This window comes from Pholcus phalangioides, unplaced genomic scaffold (assembly GCF_987345545.1).
Source record: "Pholcus phalangioides strain wild (caught in Gottingen) unplaced genomic scaffold, Ppha-v1.0 ptg000010l_1, whole genome shotgun sequence".
Taxonomy (NCBI): domain Eukaryota; kingdom Metazoa; phylum Arthropoda; class Arachnida; order Araneae; family Pholcidae; genus Pholcus; species Pholcus phalangioides.
In genome coordinates, this window is record NW_028301603.1 from 10,584,807 (window position 1) to 10,610,289 (window position 25,483).

The 25,483-nt window shown below is 43.0% G+C and overlaps 1 protein-coding gene across 1 annotated transcript in view; it reads right to left on the reverse strand.

The window, feature by feature from the left end:
* The window catches only part of LOC149080904 (uncharacterized), a 35,802-nt gene extending 12,075 nt beyond the window's left edge, over positions 1-23,727 (reverse strand). Inside the window, exons 1-2 of the mRNA XM_089237586.1 lie at positions 23,521-23,727; positions 19,003-20,265 (exon numbers count right to left, since the gene is read on the reverse strand). Coding sequence (XP_089093712.1) covers positions 19,003-20,247 — 1,245 coding nt within the window. The 5' untranslated portion in view covers positions 20,248-20,265; positions 23,521-23,727. The remainder of the gene's footprint in view (positions 1-19,002; positions 20,266-23,520) is intronic.
* Between the last annotated feature and the right edge of the window lie 1,756 nt (positions 23,728-25,483).

Sequence of the window (25,483 nt, forward strand, 5' to 3'; positions counted from 1 at the left end):
AAAAAAAAAAAAAATACCAGCTTATCTATCTACATCACGGGTTCTTAACCTTTTCAGTTGCAACCTAAAATCAACAACAAGATCAGCTTTGCGACCCATGTTACTGTTTGTTATTGAAAATTAATGAAACCTGGGCGACACAATATGTGTATTTATAGTAGACTGTAAGTGGATTCATCTAGGAAGGTCCTGCAAATCAAGTTTGGGTTGTAACCAATAACCGCTCAAGAATCCCTGACTGTAAGCGAATTTGTACGACCCATTTCGGATGCAATGCGAATCAAATTTGGATATTGACCCACAGCTCAAGAGCCGCATGACCCATGTCGGAAACCCTGTCTTTGGTCAGGACCCATAGCTCAAGAATCCCTGGCCGTTTGTGCATTTGCACGGCCCATTTCCATCTCGGAGGCCCTTGCGAATCAAGTTTGAGTCGTGACTCATAGCTTAAGAATCTGTTATTTTGCCGCTGTGGTGGTCGAGTGGACATGGCGACGGACTCGCATCGCGAGGATCCGGGTTCAAACCCCCACCGTCACCGCAGTGGTGATCGGCTAAAGTTGATTTTCTGCGGTTCCCAACTTCGAGGCGTGAATGCGAGCCGACCTCCCCGACACACACACACAACAATTATTCATTCATTACACTTCACTCACTACAAGGTGAGAAAAAACCTCATAGTTTAACAAATTGATTGCAGATGGCAGCACCACACATAAAAAAAACTTCACGGAAGGTTCACTATACATACATACACATTCCAGCGTGTACCAATGTTAGAAGTTCAGCAGAGGAATATGGACGAGGTGCATGCCTGGTTTAGCAGTAGTAGTAGCTTAAGAATCTCTAGCTGTAAGTGAATTTGTACGACTCATTTCGGAAGCTCCCTGTGAATCAAATTTGGGTCGTGATCAATGGCGCTCAAGAATCCCTTGATATTAGTTGATTTGTACGACCCATCTGGGAAGCCCGCGACCCATAGGATAAAAACCCTGATCTACATACTCAGTTTCGAAAATAATGTTGCCATATATGTTTTTCGAAGGAAGGCCCCACGCGCACCTGAGGCTTCCGAGCTCCAAACGTTAAGATGGTCCTACTGACATTGAAACAAAGAACTCCGGTACATGGAATTCTTGTTTTCACGGAATTTTCCCGTTCATGAAGCTGATGTTGGCTGAACGCATTTCGGAGCCCATTCAGCGCATATCGTTCTATTTACTAGACGCATGTTGCGATCATTTCTCAGGGCCGTCGGGGACAATATGAGTTTCCCGACTGTTCAAGAAGACCCGGAAACGATAGTGGAAAGTGGTTCGAACGCATCCGTGATCACATACATAGCGATTTCCAATGCTCTGTTATTATCATCTCATTGTTCGTCAAGTCCTTCAGTGAATTCAAAAACTTCCGTTTTCCCATGAGTTCGAGACGAAAGTGATGGAGTGGGGAGAGAAGACACAAAGTTCAACCCTTAGGCTCTTGTTGTGAGAATAAAGTTTTTTGTCACAAAGGAAATGGACGACGTAATGTTAAAAAAAAAAAGAGTCACACAGATAAGAAATGTAAGACATTGTTCGTTTCGAGCAAGGACATCAAACTGGACGACAAAGGAAAAAAAAAGCTGTGGGTTCGTTCGTTCAGGAAATGGAGCACTTGAAAACGTTCGGCGCCACGCATTTAGATCGGCTGGTCCCGAAGAACCGACGGCTTTTTCAACCAATTGAGAATCATTTATATCTGATTGCCGATGAGGTGAGGAAACGTTAATGCTTTCCTGAGATTCTAGACCAGGGGGTTTCCCAACTTGGAGTTGCTCGCGGAACTCTTGATGGGTTACAACGCGGTTCAGCGGAACCCATTATGAGGCTGTTCTACGGGATCCAAATTTCTGCATATTTATACAAAAGGAAAGTTAGTCCCTATAGGGGGCCACTTAGGTATTACGTCAGCATCGGGGCGGGGGGGGGGGGTGTTCGGATTTGCTGACTTTTGATGACAAGGGGGGGAGGAGGGTTTGAAGGTTGCTTACGTCATCATCAACCACCCCTTTTTGAAGATATGAAATATTCTAAGCTGCTGACGAAATTTTGCTGACGGGGGGGGGGGCAGTGTTTTGCTGACAAGGTGGGGGTCAAAAATGACTGAAAATCTGCTTACGTAATACTTGAATGGTCCCCCTACTGCCGTAGAACATTGTGCCAAATCTTACCGTGGAATTCAACTGAGGTCCCCGCATGTCCCATACGAGGGGGTGGCGCTGGCTCCTGCCTGAGATCCGAGATTAGTCTTATCAACGTTTATGTTTTCACGATATGAGTTCGTAATAGGAGGGGTGTCTTTGAAGAGTCTTACCTGGGAGCCCACCAAAGATCTTAGCTTATGCGCCCTACAGAAGGATGAGGGGGGGGGGGGAGAACGTTGGGTCTTCGTGCAGTGCCTGATTCAACTCATGGTTGGAATTCTAGAGGTTGGAACTCTCATTCTATTGGAGGCGTATTCACGAATCAAAAATATGATTATAACCATCACCAGGGCTCCCGTATAAGAACTCTGGTTTGTGCTAATCATGAAAATGCTTTAAATAATCATGAAAATGCTTTAAATAATCATGAAAATGCTTTAAATAATCATGAAAATGCTTTAAATAATCATGAAAATGCTTTAAATAATCATGAAAATGCTTTAAATAATCACGATGCATTAAACAATAGGGTGTTTGTCTGAATTGGCGATTTCTTTTTTTACTCTATAAATTCACTATGGAGGAGGCCCCACTAGCGATCTTAGCATAGAGGCCTGACTCCATAATGGGTCGGGGGGGGGGGGGTCCATGATGAGCACAGAAATGTTCGCGGGGAAAATAAAAATTCGGGAGCGGGGGCATAGTGTCTTTTATCTCACCTGCACTGACCTGTTTCTCTGATAATAGAATTTCAATATCTGTGCAGAATCTCAAAATAATATGCTGCCATACAGGCGCAGATCTATTGGGGAGGGGGGAATCACTCCAATCCCCCACCCCCCAAGCGAAATATGCATTTATTGCCCACAATGCAATAATTCATGAAATTTTCATAACGTCCATGAGGTAATATTGCATGCAATTAATTAATCCGTTGAAAATTATATGAGATCAACGTTTTTTGATTAAATAAAGAAATTCAAGGAAACCTCGGCTAAAAAACGGGGACTGATCCGGAAAACATGGCACAAACTGCAACACGTATGGTCACCTTATTCACAACAACTTGTAAAATTACCCCTCCCAACGGCGAGCTCCAGATCTGCCCCCGGTACTCCGTCACATGTCACTCAAATGTGTTACGGATCGCTTAAGTGTTCTGGAACTGTGTCCCGGGTCATTTAAGTGATCTGAAAATGTGCCACGGGCCGCTTAAATGTCCTGGTATTGTACCACGGGACACTTAAGCGATCTGTAGGTGTGCCGCTTAGTTCATTTTTACAAAATTAGGTTTGAGGAGGGCAGGCCGCATCAGATAACCCCCCCCCCCATGTCCCCGTGTACGTCTCTGATCCCACCAATATGCGTTGGGATTAAGATGGGCAGAGTTGATGAAATTTTACTGACAAGAGGGGGAGGGGGTCAGAGTTTTGCTGACTTTTGCTGACAAGGGGGGGGGGGAGGAGGTCAAAAATGGCTAAAAATTTGCTTACGCAAAACTTGAACGGCCCGTGGTAAAAAAAACCTGAATTTCAGGTTTTTAGCCAATCAGCATTTTCCCGCTGTACGCGGCGCAGAAATTCTACTCCTAGGGAAACCCTGCTTGAGTTTACCGTCAGGATATAAAGGGTTAAGCGACCCGCGACATGTTTATAGTCCATTGAACACTGACCCCGCACTAAAGGTTGAGCGCCCCTGTTGAAACTTAACCAGTGGGGGGATTAAAGTCAGTCGAAGCCCCGGGCGCAAAAGAAAATATTGGGCCCCTTGGAAAAAAAAAAAGTGTGAAATTGGGGTTTTCTCCTGGGCTCTTTAGAAGTCGGGCCCACCGTTAAATCCGCGTCTGATCGTAACATGAAATATCAAAGCTAGATCTGATCTAGTGTTGCAGGGCTGTTTCAAGATCAGCACGGGCCTCCGGGCAAGTGATGTTACGGGATGGGAAGGGGTTGCTTTCAGTTTGAATATTTGTACTTACTCTCGAAAATCATAGTACCAGGTCTCACAATCATGAGACTCTCCCATGTACCGTGGGGCCTCCGTGTTCGGGTGGGCCCCACGAGTCGAGACGGCACTGTAGTTGTGGTAGAACTGAAGAAGCTGGGGGCCAATGGCATGTTGTGACTGTTGAGTATAGTATGATATTGTATGGAGTGATTTTGTGTCACACGGCCCCTCCCCACCTCTTATTTCCTGCTTCTTTCGAAACTTTTTCTGAAGGTCCAATGAGAGTCACACGATCACGGATCGGATTACTACTACTACTACTACTACTTGACAGTACATGCGCCTCGCACAAATTCCTCTGCGGAATTTCTAACGAATCGGTACATGCTAGAACGTGCTGTATGTATAATGCGGGGTTATAACGTTTTCACAGAGTTGTGCTGCTTTCATGGTTTTTACTGGCGTTGCCATCTGTCATCCATATTTTAAAGTGAAGATGGTGAATGCTTGAATTTGCATGCACAGATCGGGATACAGAAAGTGGGGGGGGGGGGGGCAAAAAAGTCAGATAATTTCCATGCTAATATTGCCATACTCCCACCCCTCCTCCCCAACCCATCCTGGAGGTGGGATCTTTGGTGGATTCCTGAGCCAGGTTTTTGTGTTGGTCCCTCAGTACAGTAGTCGATTTTTATAGTGGAAAAATACGTGATTATGGGGGTTTATCTCTTCAGCTCCCAGGTCGGAGCCCTGCCAGCCTTCTCCTGTGTGGATGAGAGAATCGGCTATACGTAGCATTTTGCAAAATTTGCGCAGCATAACAAAAGGCATTTCAGCGCAACATCAAGACCGACCGCGTTCAACTCTATATCTATAAAGGAGATATAAGCGATGTGTCCTGAGACGTGGGCCATGGTGGAAGAAGTTAACGCTGCTTGAGCCGGGGAAGCCTCGGAAAGCCCTGAAAAAGATATCATATGCCGCTGGAACAGTTCAACAAAATCACAACACAGGAAAACACTTCGAATTGTTCAGTCATGGGTGGCTTCATGCAGTTTATTCATTGAGCCATTATAGCGGGCAGGCCAACCGAAATGATTCGTTACGGATTCTCCGCCTCTTAAAGATGTCGGATTCTGTGAGGACTTCTAACCAGTGCCGTCTCAAGGCATGGCCTCAAGAGAAAAGGGGCCTCACAAAAATGAGATCTGGTTGAGATCTTCGAGAATTTGCTTGGTAGGGCCTCAGAAAAATCATTTGGCCCGGGGGGGGGGGGGCCCAAGATGCTCTTAAGACGGCCCTGCTTCTAACTTAACCCAACAAACTCTGATTTAAATGGGCCTATGCGAAAACACTGCGCACAGATTTTACTCAATCGGCTCGTACAACGTGACTTTCACGTCCTTTCGTAACTGGGCCTTTAATTCCGTTGACGTGAATGTCACGCGCCGTGTTTGAAGTTGTATATTTTCATGTTAACTTCCAAGATAGCTAACACGAAAGGACGTGAACGTCACGTCGTACGAGTTGATTGGTTAAGTCAATTCTCGCTCCCATATACAGTGATACCCTGTCTAACGAACATAATAATCACGTTCGTTAGCCGAAATCTTCGCAATTTCTCATAGGTTTGTGTTTTTTCCATAGAAAACCGTCTAATACGTTCCAGATAAAGGCCCAAAATTTAAAGATAAGTTTCCTTAAAACACCAGAAGAAAAAAATCTGACCGAAGAATATAATGAACAGCTTCAAAACTGGTTAATGAGAATTTATAGGAAGATCAGATACTGAAGATCACAATGCCCGCAACTAAAATATGACCCAGTCAAGAGTTCGTAGGTGGCCCCCATAGTCAGCTCATTTTTGTGCCTGATACACGCAGATGGAAAAGATGAGCTCCTGTAATTCCCAAACTGTTGAGTTTGAGTCTTGCACTGAAAGAACGCGTACTCTGAAAACATAGTTTCTTCTTTCAATGCGCTTTTTACATCAACTGAATCTTTCATTTTACAGGAAATGGTTCAGCTTTCAGAAAGAGAAGTGGAGGCACATCTGGAAAAAGATTCCGTGCTGGATAGGAGTTAATTGCGCCGATGATGATTGGTGCCAAAATTCAGCTCACGACATGCTCGTGTTACATGAGCGTGTCCATCCACGTCAACGAAAACGTTCGTCAGTCGAATCAGTATTCGTTAGCCCAGGCAGAAAAATCACGAAAAATCAGCCGTAAGCTGAGGCGTTCGTTAACCAAGGTATCGCTGTATATTGCTCCGTACCAGCAACCGCTAATTCTTCAACAGCATTAAATGCTTTTCCATTCTTTTAAATAACTTTGCTCGACCCTATATAACAAGCGGAAATACATATTTATCCTCATTATCCGCAGATAACGCTGATACCGTTATATTAATGCTTACGGAATGTTAGGTCCAAGGACTCTCAGGGGGAGGTCCTCGAACAATTACGCACACAGTCAACGTTTGCCATTCCAGATGACAGTGGAAGTAATGAGGCCACAAGTATAAAAATGCAGAAGAAAAAAAACACTGGAACGCATGCTCCGCATACGCGTTGCAACATGTCCAGTATTAAATTCCTGCTGCGTAGCACATACAATTCGTAGTAGTAGTAGTAATGCATATAGCTATTGTAATTCAAGAATACGTAAGTAGAAAAGGATAATGAAAAAATGGGGGGGAAAAGGAAGGTTTTTTTATATGCCATTGTAGAAGCCATACGTAGAAGAAAGCAAAAAAAACGTCTTATCTCATTTTTGTCAGATTCAAGACAAGGGGAAAGATCAAAGAAAGAAATGCAATAAATACATAAGCAGATGCACAACTTGCATTTCTTGTCGTCTCTCTCTCTTGTGCCACCTGATGCCTCCGACATCCGGTCGTATGTCACCATGAGGGGGGTAACGAACTCCAATCATTAATTTCGAAAAATATTCAAAACTGTCTCCGACGTGGAATATTAAGAAGCATCAGATGCGAAAAAGGTATCCTAATTGCGAACAATGGCCAGCCATTCCGTGGTTATCGTGTATCGACGCAGTTGCAGACTCGAGAATTCGATCACTTCAACGCACCACGAAGAAATTACGCTCGTGAAAAATGTAATAACGAATTATATCGTTTGCCAAACCGTGTTGCGAGGCGATGCACGCGAATGTTCCCTGGCCGTGAAATCGGAGTGAGACGCTGTAATGACGGCCCACCGTTGAAATTTTTACCTTATAGCGAGAGAAGACAAAATGCACGAAAGAGTTTCCTCTCGAAAAAAGATCAAAATATTGGTCGCTGGTATCAATTACTTGCAAAATAAAACCTGCATAGCTTGTTCAGTGGCGAAATGAGATCTCATTTAACCAGAAAAAAGATCGAAACACTACTAACAATTGCGCCGCCCCCCCCCCCCAGCGTCAAAGGTGGAGTCGACTGATCTAATGCATATATGTATATATGAATTGACATCATCAACGAATCGGTACATGCGGGAATGTGCGTGTACGTGTAGTGAAACCTGACGTGAAGTTTCTTGTTTCTCTGTAATGCTTGTTATGTGTAGTGCTGCCATCTGCCACCAGTTTTTCTAACTATGAGTGAAGTGTTATGATTGAATGACTTATCGTTGTAGAACTGTTGCTCTCTGTGGCGGGACTTTTTAACGGGGAGATCGGCTCGCATTAGCGCCTTGAAGTTCGGAACCACAGGAAACCAACTTCAGCCGATCACCACTGTGGGGTTCGAACCCGGATCCTCGCATCGCGAGTCCGTCACTATAACCACTCGACCACCACAGCGGCAAAGCAGTTCTTTAAGATGGTGTCCAACCTTTGGGAATGCTCTGGTGTTTCTCTCGGAAAGGGAGTGGTGTACATCTGGTAACTTACTATCAACCGATAAATGAAAACCGAAGCACTGCTTTGACAACTGTAACCGATAACTCACACACACTTTGTTGAAGGACAAATTGCATTGAAATTTTTTCTTTCATCTGAGAAAAAGGTCGAAACATTGCCCATAACAACTGCCGGATGAATAATATTGTTGAACACCTTGTTAAGGGGCATTGCAGAAAAAAAAAGAAGGTCCAAACATTATCATTGCAACTGCCACAGCCGATAAGTTACACGCCTTTATTTACACGACGATGCACAGAAAAGTTTCCTTTCAACCCCTAAAAGTTGGAAACACTGCCCTGACACACACCGTATCGTAGGGCAATGCTTAGAAAAAAGTTCCTTTCAACCGAAAGAAAAGTCGAGACATTGCCATAACAACTGCCGAATGATAACACCACGCCCTTCGGGGCAATGTGCTGAAATCACGTGATAGAGCCTGGTCGTGCATGGCATTCCTTGCCGGATGATAAATAACACATCTTTTTTCAAGGACGTTTTATGGGAAGATTTTCTTTCAGCTGGAGAAGGTCGAAACACTGCCATAACAACTGCCGCCCGATAACCCGCACACTTTGTGTTGTGGCATGTTGCTTAGAAAAATTTCTTCTCATCCCCAAGAAAAGATCTCGTTGCAGGCCTTGTATATTAAAAATTTCCTTTCATTCGAAGAGGTGGGAACAGAAAGAAAGGTTAAACCGAAAGAAAAGAGATGGAAACACCGTCATAGCAAATAACGGGCCAGCCAATAATCTACATAGCCCATTGCGGGACGTTGCATAGAAAAATCTTTTGACCTGATAAATAAAGATCGAAACACTTCCATCCATAACAACTGGAGAAACCGCGAGACACCCAGGCACTGTCACATGAAGCAGCGTAAGCACTTAGGCCCCCGGGGGACTACGACGACCAGGGCATCTCCGGCAAAACCAAAAGTTTATTGAAACGCCAAAAATTACAAATAGTGCATCGTAATTAGAATTATGTAGATCGAAGAATCAAATCAATCAAGTTATAGTCAAAGTGCAACTATGGCACCGATAATGAACAATCATAGAGAAAGTTGTATAAAATCAATTTCGCAAAAGGCGCAATCAAAAGTTTGATCTATTCAAGTATTGTATGACAGAAAGGCGGAGCAACCCATTGCGCTCGCTCGGACAGTTCAATCCGCCTAATCTAAATTTACTCTTGATCACTGTTGAAGATCTTGAAAATTTCTCCGGGATTTCCTTAGATTAGGGATTCATCCTGATCCTTGCTTGCAAATGGTGCCACCATGGTGGGCTGGCAAGGCTCCAGCCCTGGGGGCCCGGGACGATTTTCACCATCTTTTTCCTTTTTTTCACGCTATAAATTCATCATAAAGGGGACCGTGAAAGCGTGGTCGGGGGGGGCCCCGCAAAAAGTATCACAGCCTAGGGGCCCTGCTCCAGGATGTGGGGGCCATGGGTGCCACCAGCGCTCTGTGGGGGTGGAGACACGGTGATCTTAACGGAGGAGTAGGTGCCGGAATTACAGGAGCTGGAGGAGTCGGATCCTTTATCTTCTCGGGATGTTGCTTAAATAATTTCACCACATTTTCCTTATCTTTTCTTTTGATTCCTCTCGACGTAGTTTGCCAAGCATCCATGGTCTGCGTAAGATGGGCGACCGGTGAACTGAAGTGAAAGGACGTCGTTTCTGGACAGCATTTGGTGCAGCGCAGGTGCGTGTCGGGCTCAAGACCATGACAACTGCCAGCTGATAACTTACGCACCTTGTTGAGGGAAGCTGCAATAAAAAAATTCCCTTCCACACGTAAAAGAAAGGTCGAAACACTGCCTTAACAACTGCCGGGATGGTAAATTACACATATTGTTGCGAGATGTTGCATAGAAAAATTTTTCACCCCAAAAAAAAATTCTTGTTGTGGACCTTGCATACAAAATTTACTTTCACTAGAAGAAAAGGTGGAAACAGCGCCATAACACACACACACACACAACTTCCAGCCGATAACCTACATACCTTGCTGAGGGGCATACATGACCCCCACATCCTGGAGCAGGGCCCCTAGGATGGGATCTTTGGCGGCAACCCAGACCAGACTTTTCACGGGCCCCTTTATAGTGAATTTGCGGCGTGAAAAAACAAAAAAATTATGAGAATAGTCCCGGGCCCTGTCAGCCTCCCCCTTGTGGGGGCCATGGGAGCACATATATATAGCATAAAAAAAAAAAAATTTCCTTTCACCCCACAGAAGGTCGAAAGACTACCATAGCAACTACTAAACCATACATGAACCTCGTCCACATTCCTCTGCGGAACTTCTAACGAATTGGTACGCGTTGGAATGTACGTGTCTGTGTTGAAAGTTTGGTCACCCCCCCCAAGATGATACACGGGTCCTTTCACCACCTGGCTGATAATGCTGAACTGTTTAACTAAGCTTACTGCTATACTCTTTTTTAGCTTATGTTTTTTGTTGCGCAAAATTTTAGTGGTTTTTTTTTTGTAAAACATTATTTTACGCTTTGTTGCACTTGTACGCACATGCTTTCTCAATAATCATCGCAATATTTAAATTTTTAGAATGTTATGTGAATATCTAACTCCTTCAACGTGTTGCAGAGCGATGCGTACGAGCGTTTTCCACCTCTAAAATCAATTCAAACGATCAGGGCCGGACTTAGGCAGGTGCGAAGGGTGCGGTGGCACCGGGCCGCAAAATGGGGCAAAAATACATTTTGACTTGGACGTTCTTAACAAAGCCAACAGCTTAAAATTCTGTCCAGGAACTCTAAAGTTCAGACATCGAGCCCTCTGACCTAGGGGTTTCACAGACCCCCCCAAGCCAAGAGAAGGATGCAGGTCAATCTAGTGTCCCGGGCGTTGTACCAGATAGGGGCACTAAATTCTTCATTTAAAACTATTCATGGTTATACGAGGGAGGCATAACTCATGCTTGCCCAGCTGAAGGACTATCTATTTGTGGCCCTGGGTAGTCGGTTCTCTAGCCCAACACCCTCCCCTTCCCCCCCCCCAACCTTTAAATGCCTAGGAGCACACTTGAAATTTTTTCGCTGGGTAGCGGGCACCAACGACCAAACTTATGTCGAATTGATATTGAATACTATCGACAATTGCATATTGTGGAACCATGAGAGAGGGGGGGGGGGTGGAGAAAGAAAGAAAGAGAGAAAAATAGAGAGAAAAAGAGAGAGGGAGATAGAGAAAGAGAGAGAAATAGAGAAAGAGAGATAGATAGAGAAAGAGAGATAGAGAAAGGGAGAGAGAGAGAAAGAAAGAGAGGTAGAGAAAGAGAGAGAGATAGAGAAAGAGAGATAAAGAAAGAGAGAGAAAGGGAGATAGAGAAAGGGAGAGAAAGAAAGAGAGAAAGAAAGAAATTGAGATAGAGAAAGGGAGAGAGAGAAAGAAAGAGAGAGAGAAAGAGAGATGGAGAAAGGGAGAGAAAGAAAGAGAAAGAGAGATAGAGAAAGGGAGAGAGAGAGAAAGAAAGAAAGAAAGAGAGAGGGAGAAAGGGAGAAAGAAAGAAAGAAAGAGAGAGGGAGAAAGAGAGAGAGAAAGAGAGAGATAGAGAAAGAGAGAGAGAGAGAGAAAGAAAGAGATAGAGATAGAGAAAGATAGAGAGAAAGAGAGAGATAGAGAAAGAGAGAGAGAGAAAGAAAGAGATAGAGAAAGATAGAGAGAAAGAGAGAAAGAAAGAGAAAGAGAGAGAGAGAAATAATATTTAATACTCATTATCGAGTGCCAATGTAAACCTGGCGTGCACCAGGGTGCTCACGGTTACTGGGGGGATCGGAAAACTTCGTTTCAGAGGAGGGGAGCGCAAAGCTCTTTCCGCACCCCCGGGGCCGCAAAATACCCAATTCCGCCCCCCAGCAAACGATCGTCTTAACATATATCGTGAGATAACTCAACTGCCATTCGAGAAGAGGAAATGCCTGTACGTATTCTTTCGTCGTCGTCCCGTAATAAGACGCCGCATCTTTTTTCAGCCCCCGCGAAACCTTTACACACGCAATAAATAAATGAATAAATATAAAGATGTCCCGATAAAACAAAAAAACAACAAAAAACCGTCACCCATTGCAGCCACCGAGTTACGCGAATTAGCATCGTCGTCGTCAAAGACTAATCCAGCTTCTTCTTGTTTCTTTTAACATGTATTTCCGACGGAGACCATTTTTTTTTTGACACTAGTTTAGGTCAAGACCTTTGAGTCCAAGACGCAAATGTGTCGGGCCATTTCTTTTCCCGTTTTGGCAACCAGATGCTGCTCCATCTATATCTCGAGTTTTTTCTTTCTTCTCGTTTTAAATATTATATATATATCTCTGAAACGATATCGTTTTCTTTATTAAGTGGTCTGTACCAAGGGCATAAGGTCAGCGCCATGTTTTTTTTGCTCGCGCAGAATCCCATTGATGGCCGTCTGTGGCGGTAAAATTTATTTCATTCATTTGTTCGTTGTCGAGCTCTTTTTTTCTTCCCACCCTTCTAAGAACTAACAGCTCGTATAAAGTCATTCATGAGTTCGTGTCGGACATTTTTGTTTTTTTTTTAGACATTTTCGTTGCCGACCTTGATATTGCTCTTGGTTTTTTTTGTTTGCTCTTTTGATTTAGCAACCAGTTTGGGTGGGAAAATATAGGCCAGTAGTGGCTGTTGCTCTCTTGTTGCTCGGCTTCTATGCTAAGAAGAGACTTATTGGAATAATTTTTTAATCTTCTTTGGGAATGGGCCGTCCTAATTGCATCGTGGGCACCCTGGATAAAACGATGTGCTGGATGTATAGGGTGGCCAGATGAGATACGTGAGAAACCGGGATCGATTCCCAAGTAAAAACCGGGACATTTTGTTGAAACGCTTTTTGTTTTAAACATTACAGTATGAAATTGCAGCCGCTGTGGTGGTCGAGTGGTCATAGCGACGGACTCGCATCGCGCGGGTTCGAGCCCCACCGTCACCACAGTGGAGGTCGGCTGAAGTTGGTTTTCTGTGGTTCCCAACTTCGAGGCGCAAATGCGAGCCGATCTCCCCGTTAAAAAGTCTCGCCACAGAGAGCGACAGTCCTACAAACAGTACAAATATTCAGTCATTGCACTTCTGAGGTATAGATGGCAGCACTAGAAAAATCATGCACAACACTAGATACGCACTCAGACTGTTAGGTACACATACTTACACTTCCGGCACAACTCACTAGCAGGTAGTAAATTGCCCATGGCGATAGACCTGAGTTGTGCTCGGTTTGAAGAAAAGAAAAGAAAAAGTATAAAATTCCAAACTTACATTGTATTACGAAAATATTATCGTACTTGCCAAAATGGTTAAAACATCAGGATAGGGCGACTATAAATCAGGCCCGTCATTTAGGGGGGGCCGTTGCGCCCCCCCCCCGGCTTTTGAAAGTACACTAAAAATGGTATATATATCTACACAAGTACAAGTACAAGTACAACGCCACAACAGGCAAATTGCCCAACGAGGTGGCTGACTTAAGACCCTCATAGATCCCCGAGCCATTTCCCCCCCCCCGGAACCCCCAATGAATCGGTAGGAATATATATACAAATATATATACACTGCTCAAAACAATTAAGGGAGCACATGGTTTTAACAAAATTACGCAAAGATGTGTACCGATAAGTAACATGAAATGAATCATCCATAATTTAAAGCCTAGCAGGAAACGGAAGAAGAAAACTTCATATGCAAATCAAAGTTCATGACGTCAAAAACCAGAAAAAGGAGATAAGGGCAGAAATCGGGATGTTGCAGAAACGTCTGTTTTACTGTGAAATTCGATTGCGCAGTATTGTTTTTTTTTGAGACAAGGTGACTTGAGGATGTCTCAACAACGTGATTTACCGGAATCCATGGCATGGCGTGTTATAGGCAGACTGGAATCCGGGCAAACACAACGTAGCGTCGCGGACGCTGTTGGAGTCGCCAGAAGTGTTGTTGCAAGGCTGTGGAATCGATTCCAAGAAATAGGAAATGTTAGACGTCGACCAGGGCAAGGTCGGCCACGCACCACTACAGCAACTGATGACCGGTATGTACGGTTAACAGCCCGTCGAAACAGAACAGAGAATGCTACGCAGCTGCAAAGGCGGTTGCTCTTGGCAACAGGACGAAGGGTGTCCAGCCAAACAGTACGTAATCGGCTTCATGAGGGAGGGCTCTATGCACGTAGGCCAATGGTCTGCATTCCGTTGACCCCACGCCACCGTGCGGCCCGAAGAAGATGGGCTGCTGAACATCGAGATTGGGAGCAACATGATTGGAGCCAAGTGCTGTTTACAGACGAGTCCCGATTCAGTCTGGAGTGTGACACCCGACGTGTTCTGGTATGGAGGGACCCCCTGCACTCGAAATAACCCCGCATTCGTTCGTGAAAGGTAACAATACAGACGAGCTGGTTGGATGGTATGGGGTGGAATCAGCATAGGCGGACGTACGGACCTGCATATCATTCGGAATGGCACTTTGACGGCCCGAAGGTATGCAGACGAGATACTACGACCTCATGTCATCCCTTACGCTGGAGCCATTGGAGATTCCTTTGTTTTCCAGGATGGTAATGCCCGACCGCATAGAGCTCGTCTGGTGGAGAACATGCTTGAAGCTGAAACAATACAGCGTATGGAATGGCCAGCGTGCTCTTCTGACCTGAATCCAATCGAGCATGTCCCAAACATGGTGACGCATTGCTGCGCGACCAAGGCCGCCTGTTACTGTCCGAGACTTGTAGATTGCACTTCTTGAGGAGTGGAACAGTATTCCCCAAAGTCTGATCGATAACCTCATCGCATCCATGGCAAACGGGTGTGCAGCAGTCTTAGCTGTTCGAGGAGACCACACGCCCTATTAAAACTCATGCATCATGTCTAAACAGTACTTTTTTTTATCGTCCACATGTAACCAAATTGTTGCCCTAAATCATCTTTTCATGTTTTTTCCATATTTTCAAAGAATTAAAGCTTAATACCAAATTTTTTTACGTCTTTTTTCTGTATTGCGCATTGATATCCATTGTATGCCAATACGTGGCTGTCTCGCACGGTTTTCTTCACTTTTTTGCTTGCTCCCCTAATTTTTTTGAGCAGTGTACATACATTGAGTACATGTGCTTTGCCCCCCCCCCCCCGCCAGGAAAAAGTTGAAATGACGGCCCTGCTATAAATGTCGGACATCCAGTATATATACGGGATTGAAGGGAGCACATCGTGAATGGGTGGGGGGGGGGATTTATTTTCGTGATCGTTTTTCTAAAATTTCGACATACTTCATGAAGCTATATTTTGTGCTATGGCATTTGTGCAGACTTTTTGAGATTTTTACTTCCATTGAAAACGTTAGCGCCCTCTCTATATTAGTTCTACAGAGAACCAAAATAAAATAACTAAAAATACGTAACTGAAGACAGCTTAGGCACTTCAAACCCTCTAAGTCCAGGTTTTCTATTAAGTCTTCACTGGCAATATATTTTTTTACAATTTTCAAATGTTTTTTTTTAAAATAAAAATATTATGTACATAAAGAGTGGTTAATATACATTCATAGTTGTCGCTTGAATTGTAAGCGGGTCCATTGAGCGGGAAACCTTGGCATTGTCTTTATGGGGGAAATTTTGGCTGCAGAACGTTTTAACCGTTATCTGATTAAGCGGGACGGACTGTATTTGAAAATGTTTCTATTTCATTCGGTATTTGATTGCGCAAAATAAAACCGGAACAAATAGGCGTCACGGAAATCCTTTTCCGAGACAGTGAATTTATTGCGGGAAACCGGGACATCTGGCCACCGTATACTCGGTATGAGAACGCCGAAACTGATGCCAACTGCAATGCAGGAAGAGTCTGACTTTGACTCAAGGGGCTCGTTGTTGGGGGGGGGGGAGAGAGGAATTAAGAAGTTTGGCCAGTCAGTGAATGATTAAGTAGTTGCTTCATCCTAGCCGCTGTGATGGTGGAGTGGTCATAGTGATGGACTCCCCACCGTCGCCGCAGTGGTGGTCGACTGGAGTTGGTTTTCTTCGGCTCCCAACTTCGAGGCGCGAATGCGAGCCGATCTCCCCGTTGAAAAGCAGAGAGCAACAGGCCTACAACGTTACAATTATTCTAACAAACTTCTCCAAAACCGAGTACATCTCCGGCCATTAAGCAATTTACTACCGTTTCACTCGATGATTTTCAAAGTGTGCGCAGCGACTCCGAGGGGGTGTCGTGGCGAGCTCTGGCGACATTGATATATATATGCCTGCTCAGTGCTTTGAAGTACTGTAGCTCGTTCTTGGGCGATTTGTTCGTTTTCATTAATTCTGGGGGAGCCGCGTTTCAACGTTTCCATGGAGCCGCGGATAGCCGAAAGTTTGAGAACCACTGATTTGGGGGAAGTGGTTGCCTAACAAACAAGGCTGTCAAATGTTTAGCACATCATAGTTTGCGCTGTTGCTCACTTTTGAAGCTCTCTCTCTCTAAAATTGCGGACTTTCATTTGCCTGCGCGGAAATCGGGCTCTGCGGAAACTATATACGTATAACTTCTCTTCCCCTAACCCTTTTTCTTTCTATTCTATTCCATCAAACCAAAGACTGGAGAACTTTGAGAATTTAGATATCTCCACGGGAGAGTACGGTCCAAAATTGCTCATTAATGAGAATTCGCTAGCGATCACCGTGGTGCCCTCCAAAATACCAAGAATTCAATGTGCATGATTTCATACTCGCGAGGTCTCGATCGGTACGAGAATTAATCATCGAAGAGAATTCGCTTATGCTGGTCATACTTTTAGCATACGTAGGCAACACATTGCTACTCTTCTTAAAATTGTGAAGCACTCTGGACTCGAAAAATATTGCAGACCACCCCCCATGGTCACGATGACAACAACGGGAGAGGGGCAGTAAATAGAGCGGATAAGACATAACTGGTATTTCTCCTCAAGGATGAATCGGCATTATTTCAGAGAGAGCGCATTAAACGGGGGAAGGATGAGTCAGGACATCACCACCCAGCGAATGCCCCCATATTTTCTAGCTTAAGCGCAGCAGTCAAAAAATAATTATCCAACGTAAAACCTAAAACTTCCTAAGATAGATAAATAGAACCGCTCACAACCCCGGACTGATGCAGAGCACCTTACTCCCGTTACCTCAAAAGAGGCAGAGTTGTGTCGGAAAAGTTAGCAGAGATTTAAAGTGGCGGCTCCCCTTGCCCCCGTGCTCGCAAGTATCGAATCACTCGCGTCTTTCTCTCCATGTAGACAGCCATCAACTCGATGCAACGGACAAGCCATTTCACTAAAATGTATAGATAAATCCAATGACTAGGGAGAAAAATTGCACGTGCGCCCAGTGGCACATAAGGGCCGAGACCGCAGTCTGGTATTTCGAAAGAAGTGTGGAAAAGACTTGTGGGCAAGTACGAAGAAGCAGTAGTTGAAGTGGGCATGGTGAAGTGGAAGAGATTTGAGAATGGTCTAAATACACAATGTGTATACAAAAAATATGTACAGCGCCTCCAGCTGTGACGGGAAACGAAGAAACGAAGCCTCCGTCCACAGTGCTGGGCAGTTTTGTTTCCCTTGATTGCTTCCCAGGGGATTGACTACGCAAAATCGTCCACTAAAATAGCATGCACTGTGCTAGCCACAACCTACAACTGGTTTTCCCGCGGAGTTACTACATAGCACTGCGGTCGTAGACCCGGCTTAAGGGTTAGCTTAGTGGAAAGGGGGGAGGAAAGATGGAAAAAGGTCTTATGAAGTGGTGCGATGAGACAAGTTTGGAATACTCTGTTCCAGCCCGATCACTCTTTAAAGATGAAGAGGTCGCCCCTGGTCTCAGAGAATGGAGAGCGAAATCAACCGGAAAAATTTGTAAAAATTTAAATTTGCAGGTAGAACGAGCTCTAAATTGATTAATGACGGTTTCATTAGAATTTTATTGTTGCGAGATCCATTAATCCATGATTAAGGGGTCATTAAAGTATTACGTCAGCGTCGACGGGGGGGGAGGGAGGGTTTTCCGATTGATAAGTCATCCCCTACAGAGCCACTTAAATGATTTTTAAATGTTTCACGGATCCTTCAAGTGCTCTGGAAATGTTTCAGGGCCGCTCAAGTGCTCTGGAACTGTGCCACGGATCAGTTAGTAATCTGGGAATGTTCCGCGGGTAACTCGAGTGATATGTAGAACCACACTGGGGAGCTCTAAAACTGTGCCACATGTCACTCAAGGGATCTCTAAATGTGCCACGGATCGTTTAAGTGTGTCGCGGGTTACTTAGGTGATCTTTGAATGTGGGGGGGGGGTGATCTTTGAGGCCTACCTCAGTGCCACGGGTCACTTAAATGCTCTGGAATTGTTCCACGGGTCATTTAAGCGATTTGTAAATGTGCCGCTTAGTTCATTTTTACAAAATTAGGTTGAAGGGGGCCAAGCCACATCAGATAACCTTCAGGGCCACATTTGGTCTGCGGGTCAAGGGTTTACTATATATGGCTTAAAGGGTGGGCCGCAATCGATTTTTTAAAGACAAATTTTGAGTTCTTACCCTTTAAATAGCATTGAAATTAACAGAAATCGATTATAATAACACATATAAAGGTATTTTCTTTCGAAATTTTAATTTTTTAAAAAAATATTTTCTGCATTAAAAAATAATTGTTTTTCGTCTGGGGGGAGGGAGGCGCACGAGCTCCCCCCCCCCCCCCACGAACGTTTCTGATCCCGCCAATATGTGTTAGGAGGTAAGGGGCAGTGATGTTGACATTTTGCTGACAAGGGGGGAAGAGATCAAAAATGGCTAAAAAAATTTGCTTACGTAATACTTGAACGGCCCCTAATCTACGCATACCCATCGTCAATATCTTAAGTTTAGGTAAAAACACTAGAAAATCATGAGTGTGTTATTGAAAGTTACGATGCTTTTACGAATCGTTACTCACCATGCATTTGTTCGGTTTCTCCCCGGAGTGGACCCTCATATGGATGAGCAGCTTGTACCTTGCATTGAACGGCTTCAGTTTCCTTGGGCATCCGATCCAAAGGCAGCTGAAGTCTTCCCTCTTCCTCTGGTCGACGTGAGCACTGGTTATGTGACGAACCAACAGCTCCTGCGTCGGGAAATACGCGCGGCAGTCCACCCAGTGGCAATGGAAACCACCGCCGGCCGACTGGAAGAGCTTCTGCGAGGTCGGAGCGTTACTTTCCGGATTCAGAGCACGTAAGTTATTCGCAGGACTCGTGAAATTCGATATGCCTTGGCTTCTGCTGGACTCGAACCAACAGGGACTCGATGGGTTTTCTATTTTCACCTGAACTTCGGTACCCATTCTGTATTCGACTTCTTCGTACGACTCGTGCTTGATTGAACAGTTCGGGACAGCGGCAGCTGTTGCGGAGCTCCGTTGGTCAGTTATGAGGTTGTTCAAATCGGAGCATTCTTCGATCCAACCGCATCTGTCCTGCAGACTGTGCCTGCAGCCATTTTCCGGAGAAGGTACCCGCTGTCTGAAATGGCAGCCATCGTCCTTCGATGGACGGGAGGGGATCGATTCGATGACGAATTTTTGAACATTACCGTGCGGCATTTTTGGACTTTCTGGAGCTTGTATGAAAACATTGGAGTTGTCGGACGAATGAAGCGATCGTGATTGGTCCAAAATAATGCTCTTCACCGGAGTCGGATGCTCTTTCCTCGACGAATGTCTCTTAGCTGTGTAATCTCTATTAAAAGGCGAGCACAAACTGCAACCATCGTCTTCTCCGTGGCCCTCACTGTACGCCACCGAAGATGGTGACGGCAGCCTGGTTAAATTGAAGCCAACGTTGTATGGGAGTAAAGTGCCCGATGGAATGTCGGCCAAGTCACTGGGCAACGAGTTGTTTTCGCGGTGGGCGCCTCCTTGACTTGAACAGAAGCTGTCGCTATCAGCTCTTTCTTGGGTGTTTGAGGAACCGTCTTCGTTGAGGAAACTGTCCAAGACCTCTAAGAGATCGTTTACGAGAGATCGCTCTTGGCTATGAGGATGTTCTGGATAGAACTGTAGAGAACTTTCTGATTTCGTCGCCTCGATCGAGGATGTCGTTAGATCTCCCGTGAATGATGGTGGCGACGATGGCACGAAATACTCGTCACTTCCAGCGAAATCATTGATGGAATCTGACAGATTCGGTTCATCGAGTAGCATCTTGGTCGGCAAACTCACCTGAAAATAAGAATGGTGATATTAAAACATTTTTTTAATGTTACCTGAAGTTATTGGTGTTAGACGAATTATAAAAAACTAGATGAGAGACAACATGATTTTAGTGATCAGATCATTGCAAAACAGGATTAGAACTTATTATAAGATTACAAAACCCGATCTTGACCTCATGATAAGATTAGTCACAAAACATGATCTTGAGTGTTATGGTAAGATGAGTCACACTAAGAGTGATATCAACTTTGTAATGAGATTAGCTGCAAAACATGATTTAAACTTTATGATAATATCAGCTACAAGACACGATCTCAGCCTTATGATAAGACGAGTGATAAAACAACATTTCAGCCTTATAAAATGAACAACAAAACACGATCTTAAGCTTATGCTAAAATGAGTAACAAAACACGATCTTGGTGTTGCGATAAGATTAGCTGTAAAGCACGATGTTAGTGTTTTGGTAAGATGAGTCACTAAACATGATCTGAACTTTATGATAAGATTAGCTACAAAACACATCTCATCCTTATAAGATGCGCCACAAAACACAATTTCAACTTTATGATTAGATGAATCACAAAACATGATCTCAATCTCTTGTGAAAAGATTAGTTAGTAAACACTAAGGCGACTGTATAAGGATTTACAGTGGCTATTTACACACACACACACAGTTTACACAAGGAAAGCTATTTACAGCGCCTACAGTAAACACGATCTAGTGATGACACACCTACTGACGATATGTAAAAAAATTTTGGATTCTAATCTCAGTGACCATATCATAAAACAAACGGTCTTGATCTCACGACAGCAGAAGTTATTGAAATTGTATTTTTTAAATTCTTGTTATTATATACGCACCTGGCATCGTGTTTTAATCTCGACGTTCTAACAGCAGCAATAAAGAAACACGATACCTACCTTTGGATAGATAAGTTAAAAAAACTAGATAGTTTGTGTGTGTGTGTGGTGTGGCAGCCCAGATATACAAGATACTCGCCTAAAGTACCAAAGGATGTGTTTATAGAGGTAGAGGTGTCGCGAGTTCTACACCCAGTTCGTCCTTGTCAGGAACTTTCCTAACCCAGGGGTACAACAGAAACGGTGACGCGACCGCAGAAAAAGATTACAACCGCAGGGAATCCCCCACACCGAGGGGGTTAGAGCACCAAACAAACTGCCGTTTGGAATCGGCAATAAATTGTAGAACCCGCTCTAATTAGACCTCGTGTGCAGAAAATGGCCATAGTGCGACAAAAATGAGCAAGTGTGCACCGAGTTAAAAAAAAACACACAATCTCAATATTATAATAAGAGAATATCACTCTATATGACTTTATGAATGATTGAATTAAAAAAAACGTGATTTCGGGTTTATTATTATTGGCATTAAAATATACGTTATAAACCTCACATGATGACATTAGATATGCGTTCAAAACGCAGTCTTGAGCTAAAATGAGTTACCAGACACGATAATGATCTTTTGATAAGATGAATTACAGAATATGGCATTGAGCTGGTGATAAAATGAGTTACGAAACATGATCTTAACTTTGTGTGACAAGATGGGTTATAAAACATTGGTAATACAGATTTATAAAAAGAATGAGATGTTTCGTTTGCGGTAACGACAACGTTTTTTTCTTTTCTGCCTCTCAATTCAAAAATATATTTAAAAAATTTCTTTGAATAGATATTTTTGCACCGCACTCTCGATTAGTCTGTTTGATCACCCATGACTTATCCTCCTTCTTGCCATTCGAGTACACTTGCTTAAAAAACCATTCATAATAATGATTTCTTAACAATGGGAGTTGCAAAAAAAAAGAAAACAAACAATGCTGAGATTCTGAAAAAACTTGCAACAATGTGAATTCTGCAAAAAAAAAAAAAACACGATATAAAATGTGCGAATGGTTTCAAACTAGTAAGAATTTGAATGGTCTTCAACATTTGAAACAATGAGAAAAAATGAAAACAATGTGAATTGCATTTAAGACTGGAAACAATGTGAATGGAAAAAAGAAATTCTTAACAATGTGAATGGAGGAAAGAAACTCTTAACAATGTAAATGGAGAAAAGAAACTCTTAACAATGTGAATGGAGAAAAGAAACTCTTAACAATGTGAATGGAGAAAAGAAACTCTTAACAATGTGAATGGAGAAAAGAAACTCTTAACAATGTGAATGGAGAAAAGAAACTCTTAACAATGTGAATGGAGAAAAGAAACTCTTAACAATGTGAATGGAGAAAAGAAACTCTTAACAATGTGAATTGTATTTGAGACTAGGAATAATATGAATTGTATTTGAGACTGGAAACAATGTGAATTGTATTTGAGACTGGAAGCAATGTGAATTGTATTTGAGACTGGAAGCAATGTGAATCGTATTTAAGACTGGAAACAATGTGAATTGTATTTGAGACTAAACAATGTGAATTGCATTTAAGACTGGAAACAATGTGAATCGTATTTAAGACTGGAAACAATGTGAATTGTATTTGAGACTGGAAACAATGTGAATTGTATAGGACTGGAAAAATGTGAATGGAAAAAAAATGCGAGTGAAAAAAAATAAGAAACGAAAAAATATTAATAAGAAACAACTGGAAGCAATAAGAATAAAGAGAAACCGGGAACAATGTGAATGTAAATAATTAACTGGAAAAAATATGAATGAAAAAAAAAAACTCCAAACAATGTGAATTGTATTTAGTGCTAAAGAGATAATTCCCATTGTCTTTGGTTCTTCAGTCGTGACGCGGAAAAAGAAAAATCGAAACAATATGAATTTTAAAAGCAAAAAAACAATCAAACTGGGAACAATGTGAATTTCTCAAAACAGTGGAGCCATTGAAATTCACAATATTTCAACTTATGAAAGAACTCGCAACATTGTAAATCACGACGAAATTCGCAACTTTGCAAGCCATGAAAAATGCGAAACAACGTGAATTAAAACTGGCAACATTGAATCTTAAATCTCGCAAGAGTGTTTTAAGACCATCCAAACGCGTTTATTGTGGACGATCCTAAAATGCTCAAACATGTGAAAGTTACAAAAATGTATTTCAATTTTGTCGATTATAATGTCTCTTACATTAATTGAAATTTACTTCTCACATATATGCAGGGTACAAAAGACTACCAGGTACGTATGTAACAGAAACTTATTAAGATTTTGAAGATCTCTACTCGATAACGGGAAAATAGTATTTAACCGAAAAGAGGATCACAAGTTCTTACCCAAAAGAGTCAATAATCGAATTGATGACGAAAGACAATGAACTCTTCCCCTTTCTTTCGAAAGAAAACAAACATTCGCCCGGGATATCCACCAGAACACGAACCCACAATCAAAATATCACAATGTTTATTTAACAGTGTGTTATTTTATGGTTAGTTTGCATAACAGTCTAAATGATCATCAAATCTTCAACGTCCCTGATTGGTCAGGGAGTAGCGAAAGTCGTGCTGATTGGTTGCTTCTCGAGAACCTCTCCACATAACAGAAGTCATAAATTTCCAAGCATGTCTCAACTCGAAAATAAAATTACAAAAAAAAACAAAAAAAAAAACAACTTTCTAACGAGATTTAGTCCCAGTAATTATAGTAATAGCGATTGTACACGAGGAGTTACACGGTGCACCAATCACAGAGCTAAACATCTATGACGTCAGTTGGCTTTGTTTCCTTCCATTGGACGTTATTAGAATTCATTGACGAATCAGGAGCTCTGGATGAAGAAGTCAATTCAAGAGATTCAACGAAGAGAAGAAAGATATTAAAATAACTGTGAAAGCAAGGCATGAAAAAGGTGAAAGGGTTTGTTCACTTCTGTGATGTCCTTCATGTCGAATGTGGTGTCGGGTTTCGAACTTCCGATTGTTATTTTTTTTGAAACGTCCACATTCGCTTCTGGATCCTTCCGTACGCGTCTTCGTTTTCATTCATATATATATAGTCTGAAACATCATGAATGAACTTGATGAAGATGTTGCTTTTTTTTTCATACGCAACATGCATCCATTTTGGCGCGCAAGTAACCTTATACGAAATCTGCCCACTCTCTCTCTCTTATGTCTGTCTACCAAACGGTCTTATCTCAGTTGTAGAATCTTCTTCTTCTTCTATCTCTTTTTTTTTGTTGTTGTCAATCGTAAATCATGGCGCGATGTCTGTGAATGTTTTACAATCATTAGGTTTGAACTTCTTTGAAAACAGAAAAATAATAATAATTAAGATTCGTTTTAGAAAAGGCCGCGAATAGTAGATGGAGCTGTTAAATATGGAGCCGAAAAATATTGAACAATTTTACGAGGAATTTATAGAAATTATGAACCATTAGACCAGTGTTTCTTAATCCGGGGAAACGTGGTCCCCTTGTGGCACTGGGATATTCTAGAGGCCACGGGAAAACAATCAAGTGAGAAGGGGACTCGTGACGTGGTGATAAAGGGACCATAGAGAGATGAAAAAAGATGCAGATCTGAAGGCAAAGGCCAAGTACGGAGGCCCCCCAGAACATACCTTAGTCCAGCGTCAGTGCCGTCTTAACGTATGAGCCCACCCGGTTACGGACCGGGGGCACCGAGTGGCGGGGGGGGGAAAGGGGGACTCTTATGACAATGAGAATTGATTGAAGTTTTCGACATTAAGCATCTAAATTGATAGGCAGATTGATTGATATCAGAAAAATCACTTTCTTAGTGGGAGAGGCCCACGACGCTCTCAAGAAGGCCATGCCCAGGGTCCCGAGATTTTGAGACTGCCCTGCATAGAACTCAATGGTGTTCCAGCCCAGGGGGGTCCGAAATTTATTCATAAAAATTTTCACAAGAACTTACTCAAAACTCTTCATTCAATAAGTGTGAGGATCTTGCTCCTGGATGACGGTGGTAGAGGAGTGGGGAGTGCAGATATATGACAGGGAGGGCCACGAGAAGAAAATAGTGTCCCTAGAAATGTGTTCTTACTTGCCTGTCCCTAGGAATACTAGCGATGCTCGCCTATCCCTAGAGATGTACAAGAAGTTTGCTCTTCCCTAGAGTACAAGTAAGTAGAAATGCGTAAAATGCGTACCCCTCAAAATGCGTAGGAAGCTTACTCGTTCATTTACATGCGTGTGAGTACAGCGTGCTCTTGAAAATGCGCATTCCGAGAAATATGCGTGATACTTACCTATCCCTAGAAAAACACGAATAAGGA